This window comes from Melanerpes formicivorus, unplaced genomic scaffold, assembly GCF_026170545.1.
Source record: "Melanerpes formicivorus ecotype bairdi unplaced genomic scaffold, bMelFor1.0.p_v2 SCAF_74, whole genome shotgun sequence".
Taxonomy (NCBI): domain Eukaryota; kingdom Metazoa; phylum Chordata; class Aves; order Piciformes; family Picidae; genus Melanerpes; species Melanerpes formicivorus.
The window spans coordinates 227,601-254,099 of NW_027142426.1; the positions used below are offsets into that span (position 1 = coordinate 227,601).

Here is a 26,499-nt window from a genome sequence, read left to right on the forward strand (position 1 = left end):
GGCTGTTACTTTGCTAGAAGCTGTTTTCACTTTTGAGTACTAGAGGTTAGAAAGAAACCCACGTTTAGATATTTTGAACCTTCTTCAGTTTCTGCTTCACTGTTTTATTTAGCAGTATTATCTTGTCAGGGCACCTTGTGGCTTTTTGTGTAATGTAGACTTTCACACTTTGATTTTTACATAGTTACTTAAACAAGTGGGGTCGTGCAATTTTCTTTGTTTTGGGATTGAGTTTCCATCAACCACACATCTCTTCTAAAGCTATCATGAAAAACTCTGCTTGGAGCAAGGACATAAATGGGCTGGAGTGTGGTTGGGATATTTGCATGATTATTCCTTGAATTCTTTTTTTCCTTTTTGTTGTTTTGTTTCAAATGCAGTAGTGACAGAAAACTGTAAAACTGAGAACCAAATCAGCATCCTTGTCCTTGCTAACTAGCCTAATTAAACTGTTTTATTTATCCTTCCACAAGATCTGGGGGAGAGAGGAAGAATTTCCTTCTTCTGGTGACTAGGAACCCTGGTGGTTAGTCTATCTCAGTCCCCTGGCTTTAGAAATTGCTTGGGAGGGAGTCCCTTATGGTCAAACCTCTCACCAAGAGGTTGCTATATTGGCTGTGGTGCTCCTGAAATAGCAAAATGACTGATCTAAGGGTAAGTCTTCTGCCTAGATCAGAATACTTTGCTAGAGGCTACTTTAAATTTTTAGGATATCCCGTGGGTACAATTGCTCACATGTGAAGTTTTCAACCTTAATCCTCAAGTAAAAAGTTTAAGGTATTATCTTGAAAGCAGAGATGTCTAAGTAAAAGCAAATGGTTAAAAAATGGAAATTTTGAATGAATTAAAGTAACCTTTTTCAATGTTGCTTTTTTTTTTTTTTCCCAAACCACTGAAGAGTAATCCTTATTTTGTGACTGAATCAAAAGTGTTGATTTTGATACTGCCCAAAAAGAATGGTTGAGTAACAAATTGTGTATTACAAGATTTTTCAATTACCAGAACCTTTCCCAACTGTAATGACCATACAGGTTTGTTGGTTTGGTTTTTTTTAGTTAGGAATTTGTATGCAAATACTGACAGGTAATGACTGTTACAATAAAGCTATTAATTTATTTTATGTCTTGATAGTACAAGGTGGAATTCCAGTGTAAGGAAAATATGCAGGTAGTGCTGTTTCTGCTTAAAATGGTGCTTGTGAATTGTTTTCAGTTTGCCTTAAAAACCAAAACAAAGTAGATGGTTCTTGTGAAATCTTAAAGATATCTTGCATCTCTGGCTAGTGACTATTATGCATCCAGGCACCTCTGGAACAAAGAAATGACAGAAATGGATGGCCTGGGCTTAACTAAGTAGGTGATGGTACAGATGAGGCCTGATAAGCTTAACACTTCATCTCGGTGCTGCCACTGTGGTTTGCAAGGAGATTAGAACTGTCTGACTGTGAGGAGGGCAAGCTCCACAAATTCACTCATACATGGCAGTTCTGTAATGAGGTGATACTTCATTCCTTAAGCTACTGAACTAGAACTGCACAAACAGATGTATGCCTCTGGCAATCCTGCGTGTACAGCACGGGCTCTGCCTACCTCCAAATGCAAACTATGTCCAGTAGCCACAATTATATTTTATTGATGTACATTACTCATTGTACATTCATAGTAATAAGGGACAAATTGCATTTTTGTGAAAGGAGGAAATCTGCAAGTAAATTCAGGGTGTTATATGGCCAGGTAGCGTTTGACAAGAAGCTAAATAATTATTACAATTTTTCAGCAGGTTAACATGACAAAATCTAGTCTTGCAAATTAAGAGCATAATTTGCTCTGGGTTATGTGCATTATGTTCCTTCTCAGTAAAACTTTGCTGGAAAGCTCACAAGGTGGGGATATGACCCTACATTATGAATCTTTCACATGGTTGCTGGTAAACAACCAAAGGCCAAGCTCAGTCTCGGAAGTTAGCTTTTTGAGCTTGATGACATGCATTTAGCAAAAGTACACACGGATCTGTTGAGACTCAGAAATGATCTCTGGGACCCTAATTCATGCATAGATAGCTTTAAGTGCTGACTTGTTTTGTCTGCTTCGATAGGATCGTGTGTGATTTTAACCTAAGTATATGTTAATTATTCTGCTGTCCAAGAAGCTTGAATGCAGTTAACAAAGAAGGTCATTGCTTTGTGGTGAGCAGAGGGGAATGTATCAATGGATTGACTAACAGTTACCTCTGAGACAGCTTGGTGTTTTGAGATGGAGTAAAATTCTGTAGTTTTATTTAGCAATGAAATAGTACCAGTCTGCTGATGGCAGTTTGAACATTGTCATAGCAACATCAACGTTAAAGTTTCCATTCCTAGAAAATATTCTTTATGATAATGTACTGTGATTTGTAGCAATTGGAAGTTTACTTTGTGCAGCAATATAATAATAAGAGAATCATTTAAGGTTGGAAAAGAACTTTAGGATAGCTAAGCCCAACTGTAACCCAGCTACCACGGCCAGTGAACTCTCTCCTAGAGTGCCACACTTACATGCTTCTTGAACACCTCCAGGGGCGGTGACTTCACCACCTCCCTGTGTGGCCTGTTCCAATGCCGCATCACTCTCCCAGCAAAGAAATTTTTCCCAATATCCAGAAAAAATTACTTCAAACACAACAAACATTAAAATTATGTTCTTTAGAAAACAATGGAATTGATTTTAGAACCAGAGAACCAGTAGCTCGATCTTGTTTCCTCTTATAGAGATTTGCTGGTTTAGAGCTAGACCCCCAAAGTAACAGGACCAACAAATTGTTTCCTTTTATTTTTTCCAAAGAAGCGGAATCTTCAGTTAGGTGCTGATCACTGAAGCCTGGTCTTTTTAATTTCAAAAAGTATTATTATTTAACTAGTGGAGTCCAATAAAATAAATCTAAGCAAACATAACTTTTCACTATTAAAGCCTTCCATTATGGCTTAATGGCCCATGTAGGGCTTTAAACCTTTCTGCGCACATAATCCATTGTGGAGTGTTTGTGTTGCAGAAATGTGATTTTAGACATTGGTTGCTTATGCTAATGAGCAGCCCAAGATCTTTTATTTATAGAACAAATTTTCAAATTCTAGTACTTGAAAATATCAGCCAGTTTGTGCATATGCTCCTAAAACACAAGCTGTTTCCTCTAGATGTGTGCAAATAAAGTAGTATCTTTTAAAGTGCTCTAAGGATATGAACAGAAAAAAGATACAGTAAGGAGACAGTACATGTTCTTTCTCTAATTAACAATTTTTATGTGATTAAAGTGTTCTTCTACTAGCTTCCATGTGCAAAGGGAGCAGGAGTAAATTAATTACCATTAGCCAGAAGGACAGCGTGCTGTATTCTTTATGACTCCGTAGTATTGATTTGGCTATTATTCATGGCTTCTCTTCTCTGCTATGCAGACTGATGTATCTTTGATTCATATATACATTATTATTAATTATGGTTTATTGACCAAGCAAAACAAAGCTGTTGCTGGGTCCTTTCCTAGCAGAAATGCCCCATACTCTTTGATAAATGTATTACCTTATACATTATACTATGGACTCGTGAATAAATAGTTAATTTTCTACATGCTGTGGCAATGACCTATTGTGGTACTATTTAATACTTAATTTTTATTTTTTTTTGGCAAGATGAACCCTGTTGGTAATGTAATTAATTTCTAAATTTCAAAAACTTTCTAATCCTTTGAGAATCAGACAAAAGCTAAATAACCATCTTCATGTTTCTGTACATATGATACAACTAACTGCATGTAGAAACCTCTGTAAATAGTAGAAGAGGGATGTGCCCTACACTAACTTGAGACGAATTTGTTTCATATTTAAATTGGTTACATTTGGGCAGAAATTTTTTGAATTAATAATAAAGTCAGGCACTAAAGTGACCATTTGAAATGTTTCTAATCTGTTTTTATGGGGTAGGGTTGTGGTTTTATTTGTTTCTGGTCCTGTGATAGATTGGTTCATTTGTAAGGGGTAAAAAAGGACAAGAGTGTAGTACAGGCACAAGACTATACAAATTTCTAAGTAAAGGGTCTGAATCTGGTTAGTTTTTGACATAAGCTTTCATGCAGACCATAGTGTAGGTAGCTGGTTATCCTTTTCCATTCAAAATGTAAGATATTTAAATGGGGGCTGAGATCAAGGCTAATATTCTTGCTTCTCATTTCTGCAGAACTTTAAATTGCGCAGTGTTTTTGTGGTGATGTTTTGGAATATGTGCTTCTGGTATAACACGGGTGTGATATGGTAAAAAGGCTGTTAAAGTGTGTTAATTAGTCATCCAATTTCCATTTTATGAAAACCCAAACCAAAAAAAGGAAGTGGAAAAAACCCAACCCAAACAAATGAACAGCAACAAAAAAAAACCCCAAAACACCAAGCCCACAACAAAAGACTGACCCAACCAACAAAACCCTTCAACTAAACATACACCTCCTCCACTGCCCCTGCTCTGATCTCCAAATGAACAAACAAAAAATTTAAAATCCCTGAAACATTAGAAGTGTTTGGAAGTGGAGAGAGAAAAATCATACTGGGAGGTAGCAGCATGTCAGTATTTCAGATGCCGGTTTGAGAATGTAGGCATTATAGCTAAACAGTCCAAAGAGAAAAAAAGACCTGGGCAAGGTGTGTTCTATAGGGCATTTGATTATATCATGCTACTGTCTTTCAAAAGCAGCTATTAACTACTGAATTGATTGTGATTTGGCAATCAAACTTCGACCCTTTGTTTTTCTTTTGTGTGTTTACCAGTCTTGGAAAGAATTCATGGTAAATGCACTACCTAAATGTACAGAAAGGCTAGCTGCTCCATACCATTTCTTGTGAAGTTTTCTGGGTGACTGAGAATCATGCATGAAAGTGGAAAGCTTGTGTGGCAAAAGCATAGATTTGTTTTCACGCTTACAGGAAATGCCAAATGCTGCAATTTGGTTTTCAGATTTTATTTGGTTTTTTGTTTAGCTTGCTGAATTCTTAAGGCATCTACACACAGAGCATGTGCAGATGGTCTGATTTTTTTGAAGATGCTAATAGCATCCTGCCATTACTGGTTTTGATGCGACTGAGGGGAGTTTAGAGTTTGAAAAGTAAAATGTTTTTCATGTTCAGTGATTAACTGAAGAAAAGGAAGCCCAAATTTATGCACCTGAGTTCAGATATTCAGATGTTATGCTTTCCTCTTGTTACTACTTTCATACATAGTGTTCTAATACCTGTCTAAACCCCTAAATCAATATCAATACTTTTATCAGTTGGATACAGAAAAGTGTAATGATGAGAGATAGTTGCAGGGATCAATGCCATGTCCTTCATAGTGACAAACAGTGAAATAAAGCCCATTTAATAGGTAATGGTGAAGGTCCTGCACAATGCAAAGGGTAAAGGTCTAGAAGTATTATCTGAGCAGATGAATGTTGCTTGCAGAGAATATTGCAAACTGCCAACAGAGTTTGTTCCCTGAGAATGTGAGATGTGTTTTTTTTGAGGAGCACTAGCCATTAGCTATTCTATCTGGGCAGTGCTTTTAATACCTATGTCACAACACATAGGTTTTGTTAAACAAAGTTTCGTCTTTAGAATGCATTTCAGTTTTTTGTCTCCACCTTTCTTTCTTGCTCTTTTAGACTTATTACTTGTTTGGAGGTAACTGTGGAGAGGCAGAAAATAAGCACTGTCTAAAAAAATTATATAGGAATGCTGAAACCCTGAACAACAGCTGGCTGTAAGGCAGGCATGGGTCTACCAAAATGGAACAACAAGGAGAGACAGACACACAGTGATAAAAGGAAGTGTAATGAGACAAAAACATTATAAAGAAAGTCTGACTGGAAGAATTGGTTTGTGGATGTATCCCGTGACCTTACAGCTCACAGTATGCTGTCTCTTTCACTTGTCCTTGTTTCCAGTAACCATAAAGGCTTTCAGAGCAGGCCAATGCAATTTGATGTACAAAGGAAAATGTTGTAGTATCTCATCCCAGCTGAGAAATTGGTGAAAATAGTGATTTGTCAGGTTTTCTATTTCTGAATCTTCAGTGACTCAGAACAACTATCTAGGATGAAAGGACTGCATTCTCACATTTCCTCAGGCTTTTGTGAGAAGCAGATTAGATGTAACATGCTTCTAATATAGCTGCTTTCACCTCAAAATGTAGTGATGGCTTTGCCTTGGATGAACATGCCCTCTGGGTCATATTGCGATTCTGCAGATTTATAGCTATGGCATTGTTCACTGTTTAAAGCAGTGCACATGAAGTACTGTAGTGATTTTTCCAGAGTATCAAGTAAGTCTTTATGGGAAAAGGAGTCTCCAGGGCACTTCTAGAATGTTCTTTTTATGGTTTAAATGAGGGCTTTGTGTTCTCTTCCAAAACAGAGGCAAAGATATGTTTAATTACCTAGATACCTTCTGCAAGATATATTTCTAAAGAAGTTTTCAATTGTCTTGGTTAACTGCCTCTTAAAACACTCATGATGGCCTGTGAATGCTCCAGATGCCTAAAAGAATTTACAGGACAGTAATTTGCTTTTCAACCATTTTCAGTATGACTGAGTTTATAATCGGGGAAGTTGATGAGCTGGCAGTCTTTTGCGAGAGTCCCGAGATCCCTTTGGACACTGGATACTGGAGGCAGCAGCAAGATAAAGCTGCTTTAAATGTGGTTTAGTACTCTGGTTAGTCCTGACCCAAAGCAACTTTGTTAAAGGGAAAGGGAGTGTATTCCAGACCTCTGCTTAAAACTAATCTCTTAAACAGATTGTTTGGGCCATCCATTTTGGTGATAGTTGTTTAGGTGGAGGCTTATTAACTGCTTCAAGTTCAAACTGCAATACTGAATTAGTCTTAGGAAGCCAGCATTTGGATGTCTCAGAGCTTGTTTCCTTATATCTTTATTTATTAGATAATATATTTTATGCATCATCAATGCAACTACTTTTAAATTTTATGCTGAGAAATAGTCTGTATTGTAGAGTAGCTTTTGTTTCTGCACACCAGCCCTGGTGTGTTAACCTGGTATGTTGGCAACTCTTCCCTTTGTTGCTGTTTACCTGGTTCACCTATGCATATCTAGCTACGCAAATGTTTGAGGCATCTCTTCCTGTGTGGATACAGTTCATACACATGGCAGAAGAATATTGCTCAATCAGGAATTGGGTATTAAAAAAAAAAAAATCATTCAGCCTAATGCTTTAATTGTTTTGCTTTTGCAGCACTTGAATGTAAAATTAGGTGAAAATAGGTCAACAGTAAGTATCTTTCCAAAGATTAAATATGCTGGGGATATAGTGCCCTTTCAGTGACTGTGATATGTTGTGTGTAAATTGTTTTGCAATGAAAGCAGCAACTATCCTTGTCAAGTCTGATGATAATGAATTTCCCAGTATCGCTGATCTTTGGCTGTAATATACCAGGTACGGCTTTGAGTTGCTAGCCGGAGTAAATTAACATGTAACGGATTTTAATAGTTTTTGTTACAAAGTGTATTTTATGAAGCAACTAATGGGAGATCTTCAGACAAGAGTAAGGCAAGAGTCAAATGTGGCAGGATAATGTAGAGATCTTTAGAGCCATTTGAAATGAATAAAAATTTGACTGCAGAGAGGAAAATGAGTGTGCCATCACACTGGTCGTTGCTGATGGATTTCATCAACACAACGAGGTTCAGTAAAGGTTAATAGGAGTGTGTAATGTGGTGTAACACAAACTCCCAATTATCAGGGAGTTCTCTACTGTCAAGGTGAGAAGTAGCATGCTCTTGTGACTCATCTTTCCATTCAGATCAGGTTGAACTTAACGAAGTGTTTTGTGGTCTGTTGGGCAGGGCATTGAAAGAGTAACCAAGAAAGCTTCCTCTCTTTATGTTCGGAACTGTTGTGTGACACTGGGCGTGCCACTTTAGTTTATGTATATCTTAATATCTTCATGTAGAGAATGGAGATTGTCATAGATGCTCTTTCTATAAAGTCTTTGGAGCTCTGTGGATGAAAAATTCTATGCCAGCGATGACCGGAAATAATTAAATGCTCACCACTGTTGCTTATTTTGTTAGAGCCTTTAAAGTTCCTCTACTAAAGACGTTTTACAGAAAGGAGGACCAAATAATAACAATGTAACTGTGGCACTTCTAGTTTAAAAACCACACACACCATAGGGTCAATGGGATAATGGGAAAATAGAAAGCCTTTTGCTGAGGAGAGATTCACAGATGAGTCTATCAGAGGAATGTACCATCTGTATTTGATATCTCTGCTGTGGTAATGCCATCTGAGTACCCTTCTGCTCAGTGGGAAAGCTCCAATTCCTATTCACATGTAGTTCTGGAGACAGCTTTTTATTTGGCTTCAGATTTGGGTTTATTCCAACAGCACATATATAATTAGCGACCACTCACTTCTAATGCAGCAGTTGGAGGATGTGCTGTATATTTTTACATCATCTTCTAGAAACTGCTCTACCATCCTTCATGTGCAAAAAGGCTGTGTGTTGGTGTGATAGAACACTGAAGACCTCAAGCCACATAAAGTTTGAACTTTCACTGTTTGTCCAATCAATATGAGCATAGGTGTTTTAAAATAACATTGTATCACAAAATGCTTTGATGGATTTTCCACATTAAGAGCAATTTATATTTAGTTTTGATTCAAAACCTCAGAGCTGTATTTGGCTAGTAGTGGAAAACTTTGCATAGCTGTGCATAGCTCCTTTAATTTTGACAGAACTATTAATGGTATATGGCAGTGCCTAATGTGACTACTTTGTGAGTTTGCTCCACTTTAATTGTAGGGTTTGGGTTTTATAATTAAAAACCAAAACAAAACCAAACCCCCACAAAGGAGGGAGTTTATTCCTGTAAAAAAGGAGTAGGTGTTTTTAAATGACCTTGAATAAATGCCATTTGTTTTTAAGTTTTGTGCAGTAATGTTCATAACACACATGAAAAAATCATTATGCCACGAGAAGAGCATAAAAAAAGGTACTTGAGATTTATTTTTAGATTGCAATGAGGAATAGATTAGTGCAAGACATTTTGTGATGCATACAAGTGTAGTGTATTATTAACCTTCTGATCCCTATACTCCAGAAGAACTTAAAAATCTAAGGTTACTTTGAGAGGAGTCTGAAAATCCCAGGAAGTGGGAAGAATTTTCATCATAATGGTTGTAGTGTTCTGCACATATAAAAGGCCCCACAATTTCATTGAAAGACTGTTACACTCTCGTGAGTAACTTGAAATATTTTTATACGCAGCATAAAGGCAATTATCTTGATTTTGATAAGAGATGATAGAAGCAGATCCAAATAGGAACACAAAGGTCATGTTTCTTTTTGCAGAAAAAAATAGAGGGAAAAATCGAAAGCATAGCTGACATATGGCATCTTTGAGAAGTTGTCTTGCTTGAAGAGGCTATTTCTTTTCCTGCCTAGATCACTCAAGCTGCATGAGTTTTGGGGTGCCTGTAGGTTTGTTGTATGTTTGTGTGCTTTTCTTGTTGTTTTTGGCGTGATGGTGGTTCAGTGCCACATACTTGGGTTGAATTAAATGGTTCAGACCCGAGTTTCATATAGAAAGCTTTCTGACCTGGTATTTCTAGAAGATCACTTACCATGCAAGAAAAAAAATCCACCCACCTAAATCTGTGAAAAGCATTAAAAGTTCTGACAGTGCATTATTGTCTGTCTTGCCTTGGCACTTGTGAAATGAACTGGCAAAACAGATACTGGGGGGAAAAAAAATGGGGGTTTTGTGTGTGCGCTTTCTCAAATGATAAATGCTCTAGTCTCTTCGGAGAATTTCTTACCTAATGCTGATCTTGCAAGCAGAAAGAGCCAGCATTTTGAGTATTTTTTCATTGGTGTTTTTTTATGACACAGTTGTGCCTGTTTGACCTTCTGGATAATTAGAAATCCGTTTATCCAAAGAAGCTGTGACTGACTTTCCATACAGTTTTGTCATGCAAGTCAATTATCTACAGGATAGCTAAAGATGTTGATAACAGTACCAGTGCGTTACTGGGTATGATACAGATGTTGAGAACCTTTCAGTATCTCTTGCTGGAGTAAAAATTGTAGAATATAGAAAACAAGTTTTTGATTTTATTAAATAAAGACAACCACAAGGCAAAATACTTCATAATTAAATTAACCTTTTTTACATTGGTGGGTAATGGCTTTTTAAGGTGCTGCTTCGAAAGAGCTATTTAGAGTAGCAGTACTACAAGGTATTTTGCAAGTTCAGAGGAGAATCTGGCCCTAGAAGTGAGAGTTTTTTCATGACTGTCGGTGACAGTGTTTTGTTTAATTGCAACCCTAGTGGCTTGCTGCTGTTTCCTCAATATTACATAGGAAAAAAAAAAATAAATTAAAAACTATTTCTAATTTATTTCAAAGGGATGATTTCTTTGTTTTAGCTAATTCATTTAAATGAAAAACAATTGTAATGTTTAAAACTCTAGTGGCATGGAAATGATGAGAACCAGGAGGTCAGACGAATCTCTGCAGTGAAAGGAAGAGTCATCCTTTGTTACGCTTCTGTTGTGTGTTGTGCGTGGTTGTTCTTGGTTGGTTGGGTTTTATTTTTTTGGCTGGTTGGTTTTAGTTTGTTTGGGTTTGATATTTTGTTTCTTTTTTTCCCCTGTTTGCTGTGATTTCAGTTTCTTGCATTGATAGTCATTATAAAATCAACCATTTCCTAGACTGAATCTAATTTCCAAGCCTGATGCGTTTTGAGTACTAAGAGGAATTGCATAGGCACACATGGATTAAGGTAGCCCCTCTTCTCTTCAGACACAGTCTCAAGAGCAGAAGGCTACTAAAACCAGATGGTGTTTTTTCCAACCACATAATTTCTCCTGTTTTGGAAACTTCCACTGGTGGCTGAAAAAAAAACAATAGAAATATTTTTCCTGGCAGTAAAATATGGAATGTAAAATACATATTATGCAAACTTCATGTTATGTAAACCTCTTGATTGCCAAGGTCTTGAAGATCAGGTAAATACTCCTAGTTTCTTGCAAATGTTCTTGAAGGTTTCCAACAACTGACTAGACATGCACCCTGCAAAATGTGTGGTCTTTTCAAATTGAACTGAAATCTGTTTCTCTCAATTATATGTTTTTTTTAATGTTGAAATTTTGGTGTTTAAGTTAGGAAAAAAAAGTGTGTACTCTGAGATAGATGAAATTTCTCATCTGATAATTTGGGATTTTATAATTATGCTATTTTATGTGCAGGCTAGCATTAATTTTCAGAATTATGGCTTTTTAGTGTTTTCTCACAGTGGCCTAATACACTGTATGGTCTGATTCTCTGTGCCTAGAAAATTTGTCAACTTCAGCTGTACCATTCAGTTTTCGATAAATGCAGTGATTAATTGCCTGGTTTTCTTCACTTGATGGTAAAGCTTAAATCAATAAATCTCATGACCTGAAAACAGTTTCTCGAAGTCATGCATTTTAGAATGCTTTATAAGAACTCAAAGGTCAAGTCTGAAGGAAACTGGTTTTATCTGAACTTGATATGTTGAACATGATCTGTGCAGCCTGAAGTAAGTGATTCAAATTTGTACTTGATCTATTGACATACTAAATACAATAGTTGTTCACAGCAGTGCGTTTTGTTTCCTTTGTTTTAAATTCTCCAAAGCTTCAAATCCTCTGGGGTGTGGACTGACTTTGACATCATTAATTAACTGAGAATGTGTTCAATTTACTGTTAATTTACTACATTTTTTTTCCCCCTACTGTTAGTATTTGTTGCAATGACATTTACTGCTTTGTTGCCCATGGTGTTCTTGTATTTTCTCCAGTAAATAAAAATTTAATATATTTTTATTTTAAACAATTTAGTATCCCAAACTATATTTTTTTTTTTTCCAGTGCTGAGTTGTAGTAGCAGCATAAACAGAGTAGCAGAGTTGAAATCAGAACTCTGTGGCTTTTGAATGCAGACCAATAGGGGGGGAAAAGGGCAAATCTTCCCTCCTGCACCTGAGGGAGAAAAATGCAGGTGGTCTGCTTGAGATTTCTTAGACTATCTAGACTACTACTACAATGTCAGCTAGAAAAGAGTCTCATGACAGGAAACAGTGTAGAAAAAAATATTACTGAAATTACTGAATATTAAAAAAATAATAAAAATCAGTATTTTTTAGCATTCTTATGAAATTGTCTGGAAATGAGTATGAAATATTATTTACTTATCAAAATATTGGCATAAGTTTTTTACAGGGAACTGTAAAGTTTAAAGCAAGTCCCAATTGTCGCTTTGACTTGAAAAATCAGTATTGTCTGAAGAAATAGGTACGAAAGAACCCTTCCTTCTGTCACCAGTTGAGGGGCTGATAATTGATCTTGACATATTCACTTCTTTTATCAGCTTAGTGTTCATATAGATACTTTGGGCCACTGTTTTTGATGGTCTCATTTTTCCTTCTTTCTCTGAAGTTAGAAGGTTTGATGATAATCATAGTTCTATGGGTAAATTTTTACCATACCAGTTTATAATCTCTGACTTCGTAGTCATGTGCCATGTGTTGCCCTAAGTGTCTGCTTCAGAAGTTTGGAAGACATTTTTTGTACATAAGACTAAACCTAGCAGAAGCCAGGCGTGCTTTTCATCTTCATTGCAAGTATCATAGAAGTAGAATTGTGTGAATAGTTAATGGGCAATGATCAGTTCATCACAACCATACACATTTTAAACAGAGATAAGCAACAACAACTAGACTAAAAACCCTTACTAGTGGGCAAAAGGAATGTTGTTAGTACTAAGTGCCTTTTTCTTTCTTAATGTATAATATTCTTACAAGCTTCATTGTAAAACTGATAAAGAAAAACATGGTATGGAGAAAACAGAGGATAAAAATTGTTTTGAGTTTGCTTTTAGTGCTTAGTCTGAGAGTTACTTACACTGTGAAAAGAGACCGTAAGTAAATGCTTATCCATGTTGTGTAAAGGACACGTTGCTTTTGGCTAAAGGCTTGTGTTTGTGTGGTTTATGTTGAGTTTTCTTTGCATGGAAAATTAAGAAAATCTCGATAAGGAGGCAATACAAATTTTCTTCATGTAAGTGGTGTATAAAGCTTGTGAAAGAGACATCCACAGGTAGTTCAGCTACCGAGGAGGATTCTAGGTTGCAAAAGCACAGTGGATTTCTAAGCATGTCAGGGTTTTTAAATGTGTGGGTTGTTTTTTGGGGGTGGGGGGACACTGGTTGTTTTGTTGGGTTTTTTTTTTTGATATGAGGAATTTTTGCTAGTCTTTTTGGATGTTGTTCAGTTGCAGGGAGGGGTAGTTTAAACATTGTGTAGAGGAATTATCATTTTTCTGTAGTGCACAAGATAAACATTTCTATAATAGTTTTTTAAGTTGTGGTTCTAACAGGTTTTCTATCCCTGTCACAGCATCTTGGCACAAAGCAGCCTTCTGTCACACAAATAAGCATCAAATAAAGAACATCAGCAAAAGTGTCATATGAAACTCATAATTAGTTGTCAACATTTTAGCTGGTTCACTGTGAATAACTTTTCTTTAAATCTTTTCTTCTTGTTTTGTTTTTGTCTTCCAGAAATACAAAGAATATGAGAAGGATGTTGCAATAGAAGAAATTGACGGCCTTCAGCTTGTGAAAAAGTTAGCAAAGAACATGGAAGAAATGTTTCATAAGAAGTCTGAAGCTGTACGGGTAAGCAGCAGATCAATTTGCTATTTCATTCTATGATGTAAAACTAAGTATGTAATTTAGCTCTGCTCCGAAGGCTGTAGTGGTGATTGAAGGTGCTGAAGCGGAAACGCTAAAGCATTCAGAAGTATTTTAGCATCGGTGTTCAAGAGAATAGATATAAATTATTTATACTAGCAATAGATAAATGCAGGAGAGAGTAACTAGGTTTGGACTACCACTTTCCCACATGTGTCTGTAAGGCATTACTTGCGTTCATTAACTACATGTGCATGAAAATGTTAAGATTTCAGAACAGCAAATCAAAGCAGATTTAATGTCACTGTTCACTGTTGTGAAATAGTATTTGAGGGAATTGGCTGAGTTCAATAACTGTCCTTTAGTTTTTCAATACCTGTCCTTTTGGTCAAATCTAGAAAACATGCAGATATATCAAATAGGACTTAAAAGAATTTTGGATTAATGGTAGCATTACATCACTCTAAATGAAACTTAATGATCATTAAATGAAACTTAATGATCATGAAGTAATTACATTGAGCTTTCTGTACATCTGTAGATTTAATTTTTTTTAAAATTTTTAATATCTCCATCCTGATCCTCCTTTTTTAGGAGCTTTGGTGCCGTGTTAGATTTGACTTTCATAACAATTAAGTTCTGACTTCTGCGTTTTGCTATGTCGGGTAGGAGTTCATTGTAACATTCGTGTACTAAAGAACAAGAGGTCTTCCTGTGGTAGTCTTTGCTTTGCATTATTCTTTGCCAGAATGTGACTGCTTGTAACAGTACTTTCTATTACATCACCTGTATCAACAAATTAATGGGACATTATGGCAATGCCATTTACAACCAGCTACTCTTTCAGCCAGATTTGTCAGCTCTGAGTTGAAGGATATTGTGTTTGAACTGTGAAGCTGCGCGGCACACCCAAGGACAGGGATTCCTTTTATGTAACTGTAGATTTTGCTTTCAGCCTTTTATTATTTGTTATGGTGCAAAAAGGAGGAAGGAATTTGGCTGCATTTTAGAGGCTGAATTTTCTGGGCTGGCAGTGAAGTAAAACATATTTCAGCTTGTAAACTGAGTGCTCTTGGCAGGGAAGCAGAGAAAGACAATAAACATGGAACCTCTCAATGCTATTTTTGGAGTCTGTTTTCAGAGGAAAACTGCGCTTCAAGATGCATGTAACAGCTTCCAGAAGCCTGGAGAATATTGACTTGGGAGGGGTGTGGGTGGGTATATGGGGTGTGGATGGGTGCTTGCCTTTTTCATTAGCAGAAAAAACCCTGCTGCCCTGTGATCATAACAATGTCAAAAAACCATTATCAGAACAGAACTTTAGAGTGAGAAATGACCAGCAAGCTTCACGCTTGCTCCTCCTCAGAGCTCTCTTCCATCTGGGTGGAGTGCTCTAGGGAATGACAGTTTTTCTCTCAATTGAAACTTGGTAACAAATGTTTTCTGATGTTTGTGAGTGTTTAGAAGTGGTTTGGTCTCTTCACACAGATGGTGTTTTTATCTAAGAGGGGAAAAAAAATAGGCCACCATGCTCTGAGTAAAAGGAAGCTCAAATTCTGTGAAGTCAAACTGTGCGTATAGTGTTGTGTGAAAGGGTTTTGGCGCTAGAGCCTTCTTTGGGAGGTTGCTGTTTTTGGAAAAGGAGTTAGAAGCTTGGTTTGGACAAGGGCTCTACTTCTGGAAAATGGTCCATTAATTATACCTTCCAATACAGTTACTTTCTGCATAATTACATAGCATGAGCCGTCTTGGCTGCTAGATGTGTAGTGAATGATCTTTTGTTATCTTTTATGTAGTGTTTAGTATTTTATATCATGGTAAGTACAAAAATCCTTTGGTACAGTGCAGGTTTTGCATAAATTCTGTCCTTGATGCATCATAGCTAAGTTTTTCCTCCTATCTGGAGAGGTGAGATGTGAGTTACAAAGCTCCTCTGGATCTAAGATCTCTGCTCCGTGCTTCACTTAGCCTCTAAAATAATGGAATTCTAGCATAAGTTTTGGATGAAAACTTGCACAACAGAGCACTGAAACCTAGAGTTTAGAATAATTTTTAGGTGCATTAGCAGTAATACTTGGATATGTACTGAATGAAGGCAGCCCTTCAAAAGATATCAGCCCTAAAAATAATGTGGGGGCAATGAGAGTTCAAATCAGAGTGCTCAGAAAACATGTTCCTATGTTACTCCAGATTGTTACCCTACACTGCTCATTGGATTTGCTTTAAGTACATGACAAATTCATGGTTTAATTTGGAATACTTTTTAGATAAAAGATTAAGCAACATACTTTATTTTTTTTCCCTAGAAGATGTAGAAATCTGTGGAACTTATTCAGAAAAGCAGAGTATATAAAATGTTTAATTTAAGGAAAAGGCCAAGAATGTGTCTAGATAAGGGCAACAAGGCTGGGGAGAGGCCTTGAGCACAAGCCCTATGAGGAGAGGCTGAGGGAGCTGGGATTGTATAGCCTGGAGAGGAGGAGGCTCAGGGGAGACCTTATTGCTGTCTACAACTACCTGAAGGGTGGTTGTAGCCAGGAGGGGGTTGTTATCTTCTCTCAGGCAACCAACACCAGAACAAGAGGACACATTCTCAAGCTGCACCAGGGGAAGTTTAGGCTTGAGGTGAGGAGAAAGTTCTTCACCGAGAGAGTCATTGGTCATTGGATTGGGCTGCCCAGGGAGGTGGTGGAGTCACCATCCCTGGAGGTGTTCAAGAGGGGATTGGATGTGGCACTTGGTGCTGTGGTCTACTCATGAGGTCTGTGGTGACAGGTTGGACTTGATGATCTTTGAGATCTCTTCCAACCTTGGTGATTCTGTGACCTGGAAATATAGGAATAAGATTGGAAAGGCCCTCAGGTTTGGGTTTGTGATGTGGGTTTTTTGGTGTTGTTTTTTGCTTTTCTTTTTTTCCTCTATTTTTCTTTATGCTTTCAAACACATGAACTTGTTTGAAGCTCCTAATCACATTTGAACTCCCTTTTCCCCCTCTTCCCCTTTATAGTGTGGTTGAATTTTTATCTTTCTCTCTCATCGCTTTTCATAGTGATTAGTTGGTTCAGCGTGATTTTTATCATATCCATCCCCTGTTTGAATTACCCTTCAGCATGCAATTATCCTATCACAGAATGTCCTATTTATGTGCTGTCAGATGGATACAATAAATGGAAAACTGAAAGTGCTAAACCAATTATATAACCTTTTGTCATCTACTCACTGATGGAAACCCTAGCAAACAACTTTTTTTTTTCCCCCCTTCCCCTCCCCACTGTTCACTATTTACCTTAGATGTATGTCAGTTTAGGATGTTCCTGTTAACTATTTCCTTCCTCATACTGCCCTACTTGATCGAATTTCAGAGAGGCAACTTCAGATTTTATTTAGAGATATCTGTGACATGATTTAAGTTAAAAACATTGAGAAGTGTTTTTCATTCAACGTTTTTGAAGCTCTCTTTCTAGCTGTGACAAGTGTAGATCTATCCATTTATCTTCAAGACAAAGACATTTGAGCTGGGGAAAATCTTACTGTCTGTAAGGTGGCATCAGTGGAAGTGTTTCCTGTGCTGTTCATCAGAGTTTAATTTTGCAGCCAAACCCAAATGATCCCTTTGAGAGCCCTGCATAGTCTGCTGTCACTTGTGGTATTCCTTCAGTTGCTCTTCCTAGACTTTCAGTGATTTCATTCATAGGAAATATCCCTGATCAGTCTTAATTAAAAAATAGCTGTGGTTTGTTTGGGTTTTTTTTAATCATTAAGTTGCTCTTTTATTTTTTTTGGAAGGTTTTATGATATTTTGAAGATTCTCTTCATTTGAAATGAAGAGGAATATAGCATGATGACATAATGCCCATTATGAAACTTGATAGTGAAAAAAAGCTGGAATTAAAACTATTAACTTCATCCTGTTCTTTAAGGGTATAACTAGAAAAATATCAAAGGAAGAGGGAAGTGAAAAAGAAAGCAAAATGAAAGATATAATTATTAGGGAGCATTCAAAAAGCTATTATTGAAACGAGCTATGCACTTAAATGTTTATTTTCATTAGTGTTTCTTTACAAATAAATAGAAATCCTGTAAACGTGTTTGATTTAGTTGTAAGATGGCTAATCAAGTGTTCAGGATTCTTTTCCTTTGAGACACGTACCTTTACTGCAGCAGAAAATGCAAATAAGAGATTTCATTTTATTAACTTTTCCCACTGCATCTACCTGGTGTTCATTGTGAAGCTGATTCTCATTATAACTGTACTGTGAAAAGTAATTGCTGTTGTACAGTAATTCAATTTCAGTGCATTCATGCATCAGTAAACCAGTGAGGTTTATCTAGAGAAACCTGGGACTTTAAAGCCTTTTATCATGAAATTCCATGTGCAGATAAACGTTCTTCCAAGGAGTATCAGCATTTACATTTAACAAACATTTGAGTGAAGAGTAATGAATTTTTTTTTTACTCACCAATGATTTTTACAGCAGTCTTTAAACTGGTTTCAGATTCTATTAGGAGGATGTTGTTTATGCACAGGAAATAAACAAAACCAACAACAAAACACTGAGAGAAATGCTTATGCTTATTTATATACATATCTAGTTTGCACATTCTAGAACATGGATGCATATACATGTGTGTACATATTATGGACAGCATTCTGAGGATGTGGGAAGAGGGTTGTTTTCAGATAGCTTTGGAAGGCTATAGAGATTTCCCTTTGCTCAAGTTGGAGAAAGCTGTTTTGTTTTTGACTGAGAGTAATGTAAACACCTTGTAACTGAAGGAGAGAAGCTTGGCAGAATTTGGTTTGATGTGTTAAAATATTGTTTTGTTATTTTGACCTATTGCATGCCTTGATGACACGTATGCCAGTAGAAAATGACCAGTTGAGATGTGACACATGCCTTTTGAGAGACTATAACTCTGCTGTGTAATGCAATAAAGGTCTTCACCTGCTTACATCTGGTCCTGAAAGTATCGGTTGATGCGAACACAACATCAATTAAACATCGATCAAAACTTTTGCATGAGGTTTGTGTGTAACAAAAATAATAGATGCAACTAATTACTAATTTTTTTTTCCATATATATATACACACATATGTAAGTCAAGTATTTAACTCCATGCACTGCATCCACATATTTCCAAGCAAGTACTGGTAAATTGGTGTCCTGATAAAAAAAAAAATTAATTTCTATTTAAAATAAAGTAAAATGTTGTTGATGAGCACAGAGATGGTGGCAAGTAGTCCAAGGATGCAAGTGAAAGGTCCTAAACAGAGGAAGTTTCTTTTTCCATAGGCATATTTTGCAATTATTCAAATACGAGTTGTTCATGAAAGTAAAGGATTCATACTAAATATTGTAGTCAATGAGTGTAAGTTTTGGTTCCAAACCATCCACAAGTACTTTACAGTTTTCTTGGATGTATTTGTGAATTAAATTTTTGGTGGGTTACCCAATGGTACATTCTTCTCCATTAGATCTGACACATGAATACAGAGGTAGGTTTTGTTTTCTGGTTGGCTAAAAGTGGCATTTAGAACTGGAGTTTGAAAGCAGACATTTAAGTGGATGCCTTTCTTACCTGCTGCTGTACACGTTTTCATCCAGGAATTTAGTCATTCTTGTTAAGATTGCTGCTTACAGCTGATCTCACTGAACTCAGACCAAAGTGTTATCACAGAAAATAAGCTAAATAAATCTCATGTTTGCATATTTATATAATTAGGAATGGAAGGTTGTGGGAAGTTTCTTTGTTTTCTTTGAGTGAATACCTTGTCATGTTCTTTCATTGAGGTTATTGCTTTCTTCCTTTCCCTTTACATTTGAACTTAATGCCACTTTTGCCAGTGGTTAAATCCCTGTCATGAAGTTTAGGGAGCAGTTACAGGAAGGGAGTCTGTAAAATCCTCACTGAGGAAAGGCAGAAAACACCCAGTCACAAGGAAGGTGTGGAGAACACAGGACAGTGAAAAGGTGCTGGAGTGATGTAGGAGGAACTTGAACAAATTATGAGACATTTTTTTAAATCCCAATGTTATATGGAAAATGGGAACCTGATGAAGAAAAAATACATGTGCTTCTCTATCCTTTGTGTTCAGTAGTATTGGATCTATCTTCTTAAATCCATTGAGCTGTGCATTAAAACCATTGTTTTGTGCACGTATGTGACCAAAGCAGATATAGTTTTGAATGTTCAGGGACCATATCTGTTGAATTAGGTCAAAAAAAACCCTAACAAACAACCAACCCCTCCCCCACATTTTTCCTCAGTCAAATTTTAGAGAAGTCTAGCTTGAATGAACACATTGTAGTGAAAGCTGAAAGACGGTAGCACTGCTTAAAGAAAAAAATCAGTTAGAAGGAAGAAATACTCCAGGTGAAATTTGAGCTGAATTTTTTAGTGTTTTGCAACTACACTGAGAACAGTGTCCACTGTATATTTTATTACACTATTTTTATTCTGATTTTCTATCACTTTTATCAAGGCTAGACTGGAAATGGAATTCTTGAGAAGCAAATAATCATTGATATTTCATATTCATATAACAGAAGATAGAAAGGTCTTAAATGTCAAAACTTATTACTTTGCTTGTCTCAGTATTTCTAAATGTAAACACTTTTTCACTATCCACTCTGTTCCATCATTGAACTAATTTGCATCTGCAGAATTAGAAGGAAGGAAGATGAATATCAAGATGCACTCTTTAAAAACTGTGCTGCTCAGTGGGTGTTTTTCTGACCCTGACTCTTTTATGTTATTTTAAGCACAGTAGGACAGGTGGTGTTTTATCAGCAGATGGAAATGGGAGAAAAATACCATGAAGTTTATGAAACTACAGGAGGAAAAAATTACAAATGGTTGTGGGTGGAAGGAAATTATGGTGAATCAACCTAGTGTCACTATAAATAGCTTTAAATGACAGAATAAAGACACAATGAATAAAGAAGAGATGGTTACAATTGTCTTAATTACTGCCAACAAATTAAAGGGTTTCAGCAATATTTTTATATTCACATTTAGTATTTTCACTGTAATTGTTGCTGGTTACTTTTGGTATCATTTGAGTTTTTCTCATAGCTCTACTGATCTCTGTGTAAGTGATGAATCCATGTTCTGAAAGCATTAAGAGCTTTATTTAAGTTTTGTCAAATTAGTCTACACTGGAAATTGAAAAGATGGTTAACAATCCACTGACAGTAGGGTATACAGCAGCATAGTACATGACTATTTAAAGGCACACCAAATACTTTTCTTGTTTATTGGTTTTGGTCATAAAAAGTTGCCTCAATTTAGATGTGTAGAAGTTAGGCTCTGACAAATGAAGCGTTAGCAAACCTATTCTGGTGCAGATCAGCTAGATCACATTGATTTGCTTTTTGTTTCTTTGGATTTCCCATTAAATTGGTTTATTTGTAAACAGATACTGCTAAGAATTCTGAAAGGGGAAAATGTTTCCTTTTATTAGAGTGCAGGTGGGCTTCTCTTATCCTTAACCTTTATTCCCATCACATAGCTGCAATGTAAGTGCTCTGATGTCCTCAGGCTGGTGAACAAAACAAATTAAGGGAAAGTTAGAATCAGTTTCTCTCATACCTGCACAACCCATGTAATGGAATAGATAGGCTTGTTGGAGGTTTTGTCTGTAGGCCTCTCAGAGGTCTACAGGGAGACCAAGTACATTGATTAAATCTTTAACTCTTACTTGTCCTAAAATCCAGGTTAGCTAAGTAGAGAAAATTATTCTTCACACAGAGGTGGGGGGAAGAGGGAAGAGTCAAACCCTGAAAAAGCCTTTGTAGGTTTGGAGCACTCATTTTCTTAGTAGGGCTTGAAATAAATACCAAAAAAAACCCAAAAACCAAACAAAACCAAAACAAAACACCAAACAAACAAACCTCAAAAAAGGAACTACTTTAACCATGCTTTCAATTTTGGCTGTCTTTAAAGCTCTGGAATGTTTGCATGCTAAAAGAACTCCATCCAGTCTTAGGAAATTCAGTGAATTTCTTTTGAAACCTCAAGTAATGGAAAAAAAAAAAGAAGAACACTCTGAAGGAAAAGAGGGAGGAAAATGAAGACTCAGAGAGGAAAACTTAAAAGCATTTGCTGCCAAAGAATATTATGATGGTGAAAAGTATTTAAAGATAGTGCATTCAAATATAGAACACTTATCTGAAAATATAGCCAGAGAGAAAAATCAAACCAGCCACTTCGCAGAATAAGTCTTAGACTTCATTGCAGAAGTACATAACATTCAGCCTTTGCCATCAACATAAAGTAGTTTTCCACACAGCAGAAAAAACAGGAAAAGTAGGTTTGGAAGAATGAGGTAGCATAAATTAGCCTCATGTATCCTCCTTTCTCATCAGTGCTTTAGAGCATTAATATATTAAAATATTTCACATTGATGTTATTTTGAGCAAAACATTTGGGCTGCCCAACTTGCAGCTCAATGTGGGATTTCAAATAGTCACTTCGAGCTGGAGTGTATTATCCTTTTCACTCCAGTTGAATGTTCATCACCAGTTCAACTTTCAGTTGTGACCCTTATTTCATATTATAAATATGCATCACTACATCTGTTTTTGGAATGATAAAAATTATTCTACAATTTTATAAATACCAGTATATTCTTTAAAAAAAAATGTTTTGTCAGCTCACTTTTTGTTTATTACTAACTGACTGTAAATCTTCTCTTGAGAAGATGACCGATAGCTGTTTTGCTGTTCATGCAGCATTAGCCTGTTTTCTGAAACCTTTGATATATTCAGTTAAATGCTTAGCTAATGAATAGTTATTTTCTAAAAGAGAATGCTTTGGATAGATTGGACACGATCTTGAAGGTCTCTTCCAACCTGGTCTGGTCTATTCTATTCAGTGTAACTTGAATTCACCAAGAGTAGGTTTTCACGCTGCTGCCTTCTTTCTATGTGAATGATGCCAGACTCCTTTGTGGGGTCTGTGGTGCATAAGAGAATGGCAGGAGCAGTAGTGAGGAGAAGCCTCTTAATAGCTTTTTTTGGAGGGATTTAATGAATGGTCATTTATCAGTCACTCTCCTACTCAGAGTATTATCTCTGTGGGATTCTTTATTTTGAAGTGCTCAGAAGCATATAAATGAAAAGAGCTGTAAAGAGAATTCATTAACATTTTTAAGAGCTCTAATTCTTCACTCTGACTTTGTGATAGAGCTTCCAGAAGATGTAGTGTTGGGTAAGGTGTGTTAGTTTAGCCTAAACTGGAGCACCATTGAGGGAGAACCTCCTACACAGAGGGCAAATACCCCATTTATCCTACTCGCTCCTACTTTTTTTGAGTTTATTTGACTTCAGTGTAATTAGGTAGGAAGATGCCTGCTTAATCTGAAAATACTTTCAGCTTGGTTCATTTGTTACAGCTGATGATGTATTCCAAAGCTCAGCATACTACTTTCTCACATTTTGGATTTTTAACCCTTACTGGTTTAAAAGGTTTTCTTCCTCATCTCATTTTCCCTGAAACTTATAGTTAGTTTTATCTTCTTATTTGATTATATTTATAGATTTCTACAGTAAACCCATCATATGCTCCTTCCCCTGGGAAATTTCTGTTAGACTGGAAAATCAAATGGACTATATCAGGGCACTTCAAGTGTATAGGCTCTCTAGGTGGCTTCCAATGACTATAGGAGTAAAGAAACTACATAACACCACTGAATTTCAGGGGATCACAATTTCTTTTTGAGTAAACCAGGAGTTTAAGATTATCACTGCAGGCCTATGCTATATGAAACACTTTTGAGAGGAAAAAAGTGGACTGAAAGTGAGATGCTGCTTTTTTGTCATGGAAAAGCAGGAGGGTTTTGAGCGTGAATAAACAGAACATTTAGTTGACATTCTTGCATTGAAATGTATTTTAACAGCTGTGTGAAATGAATCTGTAATAGAACATCAGACTTGATGCTGGAAGTAGAACATCAGATGTTCAAAGCTAATCTTCCTTTTGATGAATACCAAGAAAAAAGGCTCAAGTTTTGTTTGTTAGCATTAGACTTCTGAATTGCCCTAGCCTGTGCTTCTGTGTTCTTGCAAATTGCCTCTTCAAAAGAAGTCTCACCACCAGCTTCCACAGGTGTGTACTCTCCCATTTCCATTACATTTCTCTCCACTGCACTGTCACAGATGTTTGTGTGGCTGTGCAAAGCAGCACAAAGATGAAGACCAAAGAAGTATCCAGTATAGAACCCCCAAACCAAAAGCTTAAGAAAGATTTCCTTAAAATGTTCTATATACATAGATAGAAGAATCATAAAACATTTATGTTGTAAAATTAAGTCTTATGGGGGAAAAAAAACCAAACAAAACAAAAACAGCTGAGGACCACAGCTCTGTAGAGCAGTTCTGCATTGCATTTGTGTGAGAACAACTGCCAGGTGGGGGTTAGTCTCTTCTCCCAGGCAACCTGTGACAGAACTAGAGGACACAGTCTCAAGCTGTGCCAGGGGAGGTTTAGGCTGGACGACAGGAAGAAATTCTTCACAGGATGATTGCCCATTCAAATGGGCTGCCCAGGGAGGTGGTGGTGTCATCATCACTGGAAGTGTTTAAAAAGAGACTGGATGAAGCACTTAGTGCCATGGTTCAGTTGATAAGATGGTGTTGGGTGATAGGTTGGATTTGATCTCCAAGGTCTTTTCCAACCGGGTTAATTCTATATTCCGTAATGTTCTGTAACAGATTTAACACATCCAAGTGCTGGGTTCTGCACATTGGCCACAGCAACCCCATGCAGTGCTGCAGGCTGGGATCAGAATGACTGGAGAGTGGCCAGGCAGAGAGGGACCCGAGGGTACTGGTTGATGGTAGGATGAATATGAGCCTGCAGTATACCCAGGCAGCTAAGAGGGCCAATGGCATCCTGGCCTGCATTAAGAACAGTGTGGCCAGCAGGAGCAGGGAAGGTCATTCTGCCCCTGTACACTGCACTGGTTAGGCCACACCTTGAGTCCAGTGTCCAGTTCTGGGCTCCTCAGTTTAGGAAGGATGTTGACTTGATGGAGCGTGCCCAGAGAAGGGCAACAAAGTTGTTGAGGGGTTTGGAACACAAGCCCTATGAGGAGAGGCTGAGGGAGCTGGGCTTGCTTAGCCTGGAGAGGAGGAGACTCAGGGGTGACCTTATCACTCTCTACAACTACCTGAAGGGAGGTTGTAGACAGGCAGATCTTGGTCTCTTCTCCCAGGCAACCAGCACCAGAACAAGAGGACACAGTCCCAGGCTGTGCCAGGGGAGGTTTAGGCTGGATGTCAGGAAGTAGTTCTATACAGAGAGTGTGGTTGCCCATTGGAATAGGCTGCCCAGGGAGGTGGTGGACTCACCATCATTGGAGGTGTTTAGGAGGAGACTTAATGGAGTGCTTGGTACCATGGTTTTAGTTGTTTAGGTGGGTTAGATTGATTGGTGGGTTGGACGTGATGATCTTGAAGGTCTCTTCCAACCTGGTTTATTCTATTATTCTAAATTAAATGTCAATATTACTCTTGATACAAACGGGAATAGTTATTTTTCTTTTGCCTTTAAATAATTCCATCCTCATGATTCAGAAATTCAATCATAACCTCTTGATCTTTATTTTTGATGCAAGTTCAATAAGGAATTGGTTAGATTCATAAAAGATGAATCCATGGGTGGCTAATTAATATACTAATGGACACCCTTTAACTCAAAAAGTCCATAAACCGCTGATTGCCTTAAGCTGGAATAATTTACTGACAAAAATATTAAAAAATTACATGCTATCCTTTTGAAAGACTACATAGCTTGCTGAGCATATGATACAGGTCTTTGGGAGGTGGTGTAATCTTTAAAGAAGAAAACAAGTTTTAATTTTTATTTTCTTTAACCAAATGCTCCATGTTTCTGGCTTTCGTCTTCTTATTGATCGTGTTTTCTGAGCTCAAATCAGTGTGATATGATATCAGACAAAACTATACCCTTTATATTTAGCTTTTACTTCTATTTTTGCCCAGAGAGAGAGATGGATCATGCAGGTGAAACTGTCCTCTTAGTGCAAACTAAAAACAATGTTCAGGAGAAACTCAAGAAAGTTGTGTGCTAAGAGTAAGAATTTTCTCAGAACTACGTTAAGACATCCCCAAAGTACAGAAAGGTAGAAACAGAACCTCCAAAAGACCAAGAGAGCTGCTTCTGGTTTAAAATAGTCTGAGGTCTTTGGATTTTGTGTTGTAGCTTGTTGGTTTGGTTTTGGGGTTTTTTATTGGTGGTTTTTTTTTTTTGTTTTGGTGGTTTCATATTGTTGTTTGTTATTGTTGTTGTTTGTTTTGTTTTTTTCCCCAACAGTCTTCTCTTCGATTATTGAAACTCATCTTTCTTACCATGAATGTTGATGGGTCTGAGCAGATGAAAAAGACCTGTTTTTACTATAATACCAAACAAATGTTCACCTGTTTCAATAAGATCTACATCTCTGTGAGACTATGGGTGGCATCTTATGTTCCCTTCCTGACTGCAGGTGGCACTTCTGAACTTTGCCCAGTACCCTGTTTTCCATTTGAAGACAAGATTAATTTGGAGAAATAATTTCATTACTCCTTTTCTGTCCTGCTGGCCATAATGCAATATATTGCATAAACTTCATAGAATTGCTTTCCATTTTTCATGACCAAGGAGATGGTATGTGTGGTTGGGAAACTGTATGAATAAAGATTAGTTGATTATTTCAGGCTATTCCAAGTCACAGTCTGCATCAAAGGAATTATCAGTACCTTGA

At 37.0% G+C, this 26,499-nt stretch overlaps 1 protein-coding gene across 5 annotated transcripts in view; it reads left to right on the plus strand.

Moving 5' to 3' along the window:
* The window catches only part of CACNA2D3 (calcium voltage-gated channel auxiliary subunit alpha2delta 3), a 432,799-nt gene that overhangs the window by 81,818 nt on the left and 324,482 nt on the right, over window positions 1-26,499 (plus strand). For all 5 annotated transcript variants that reach the window (XR_010990518.1, XM_068163805.1, XM_068163807.1 and 2 more), the window contains exon 3: window positions 13,601-13,717. Coding sequence is in view for 4 of the 5 variants with exons in the window: in XM_068163805.1 (XP_068019906.1) it covers window positions 13,601-13,717 (117 nt within the window). In the remaining variant the exon portion in view is untranslated. The remainder of the gene's footprint in view (window positions 1-13,600; window positions 13,718-26,499) is intronic.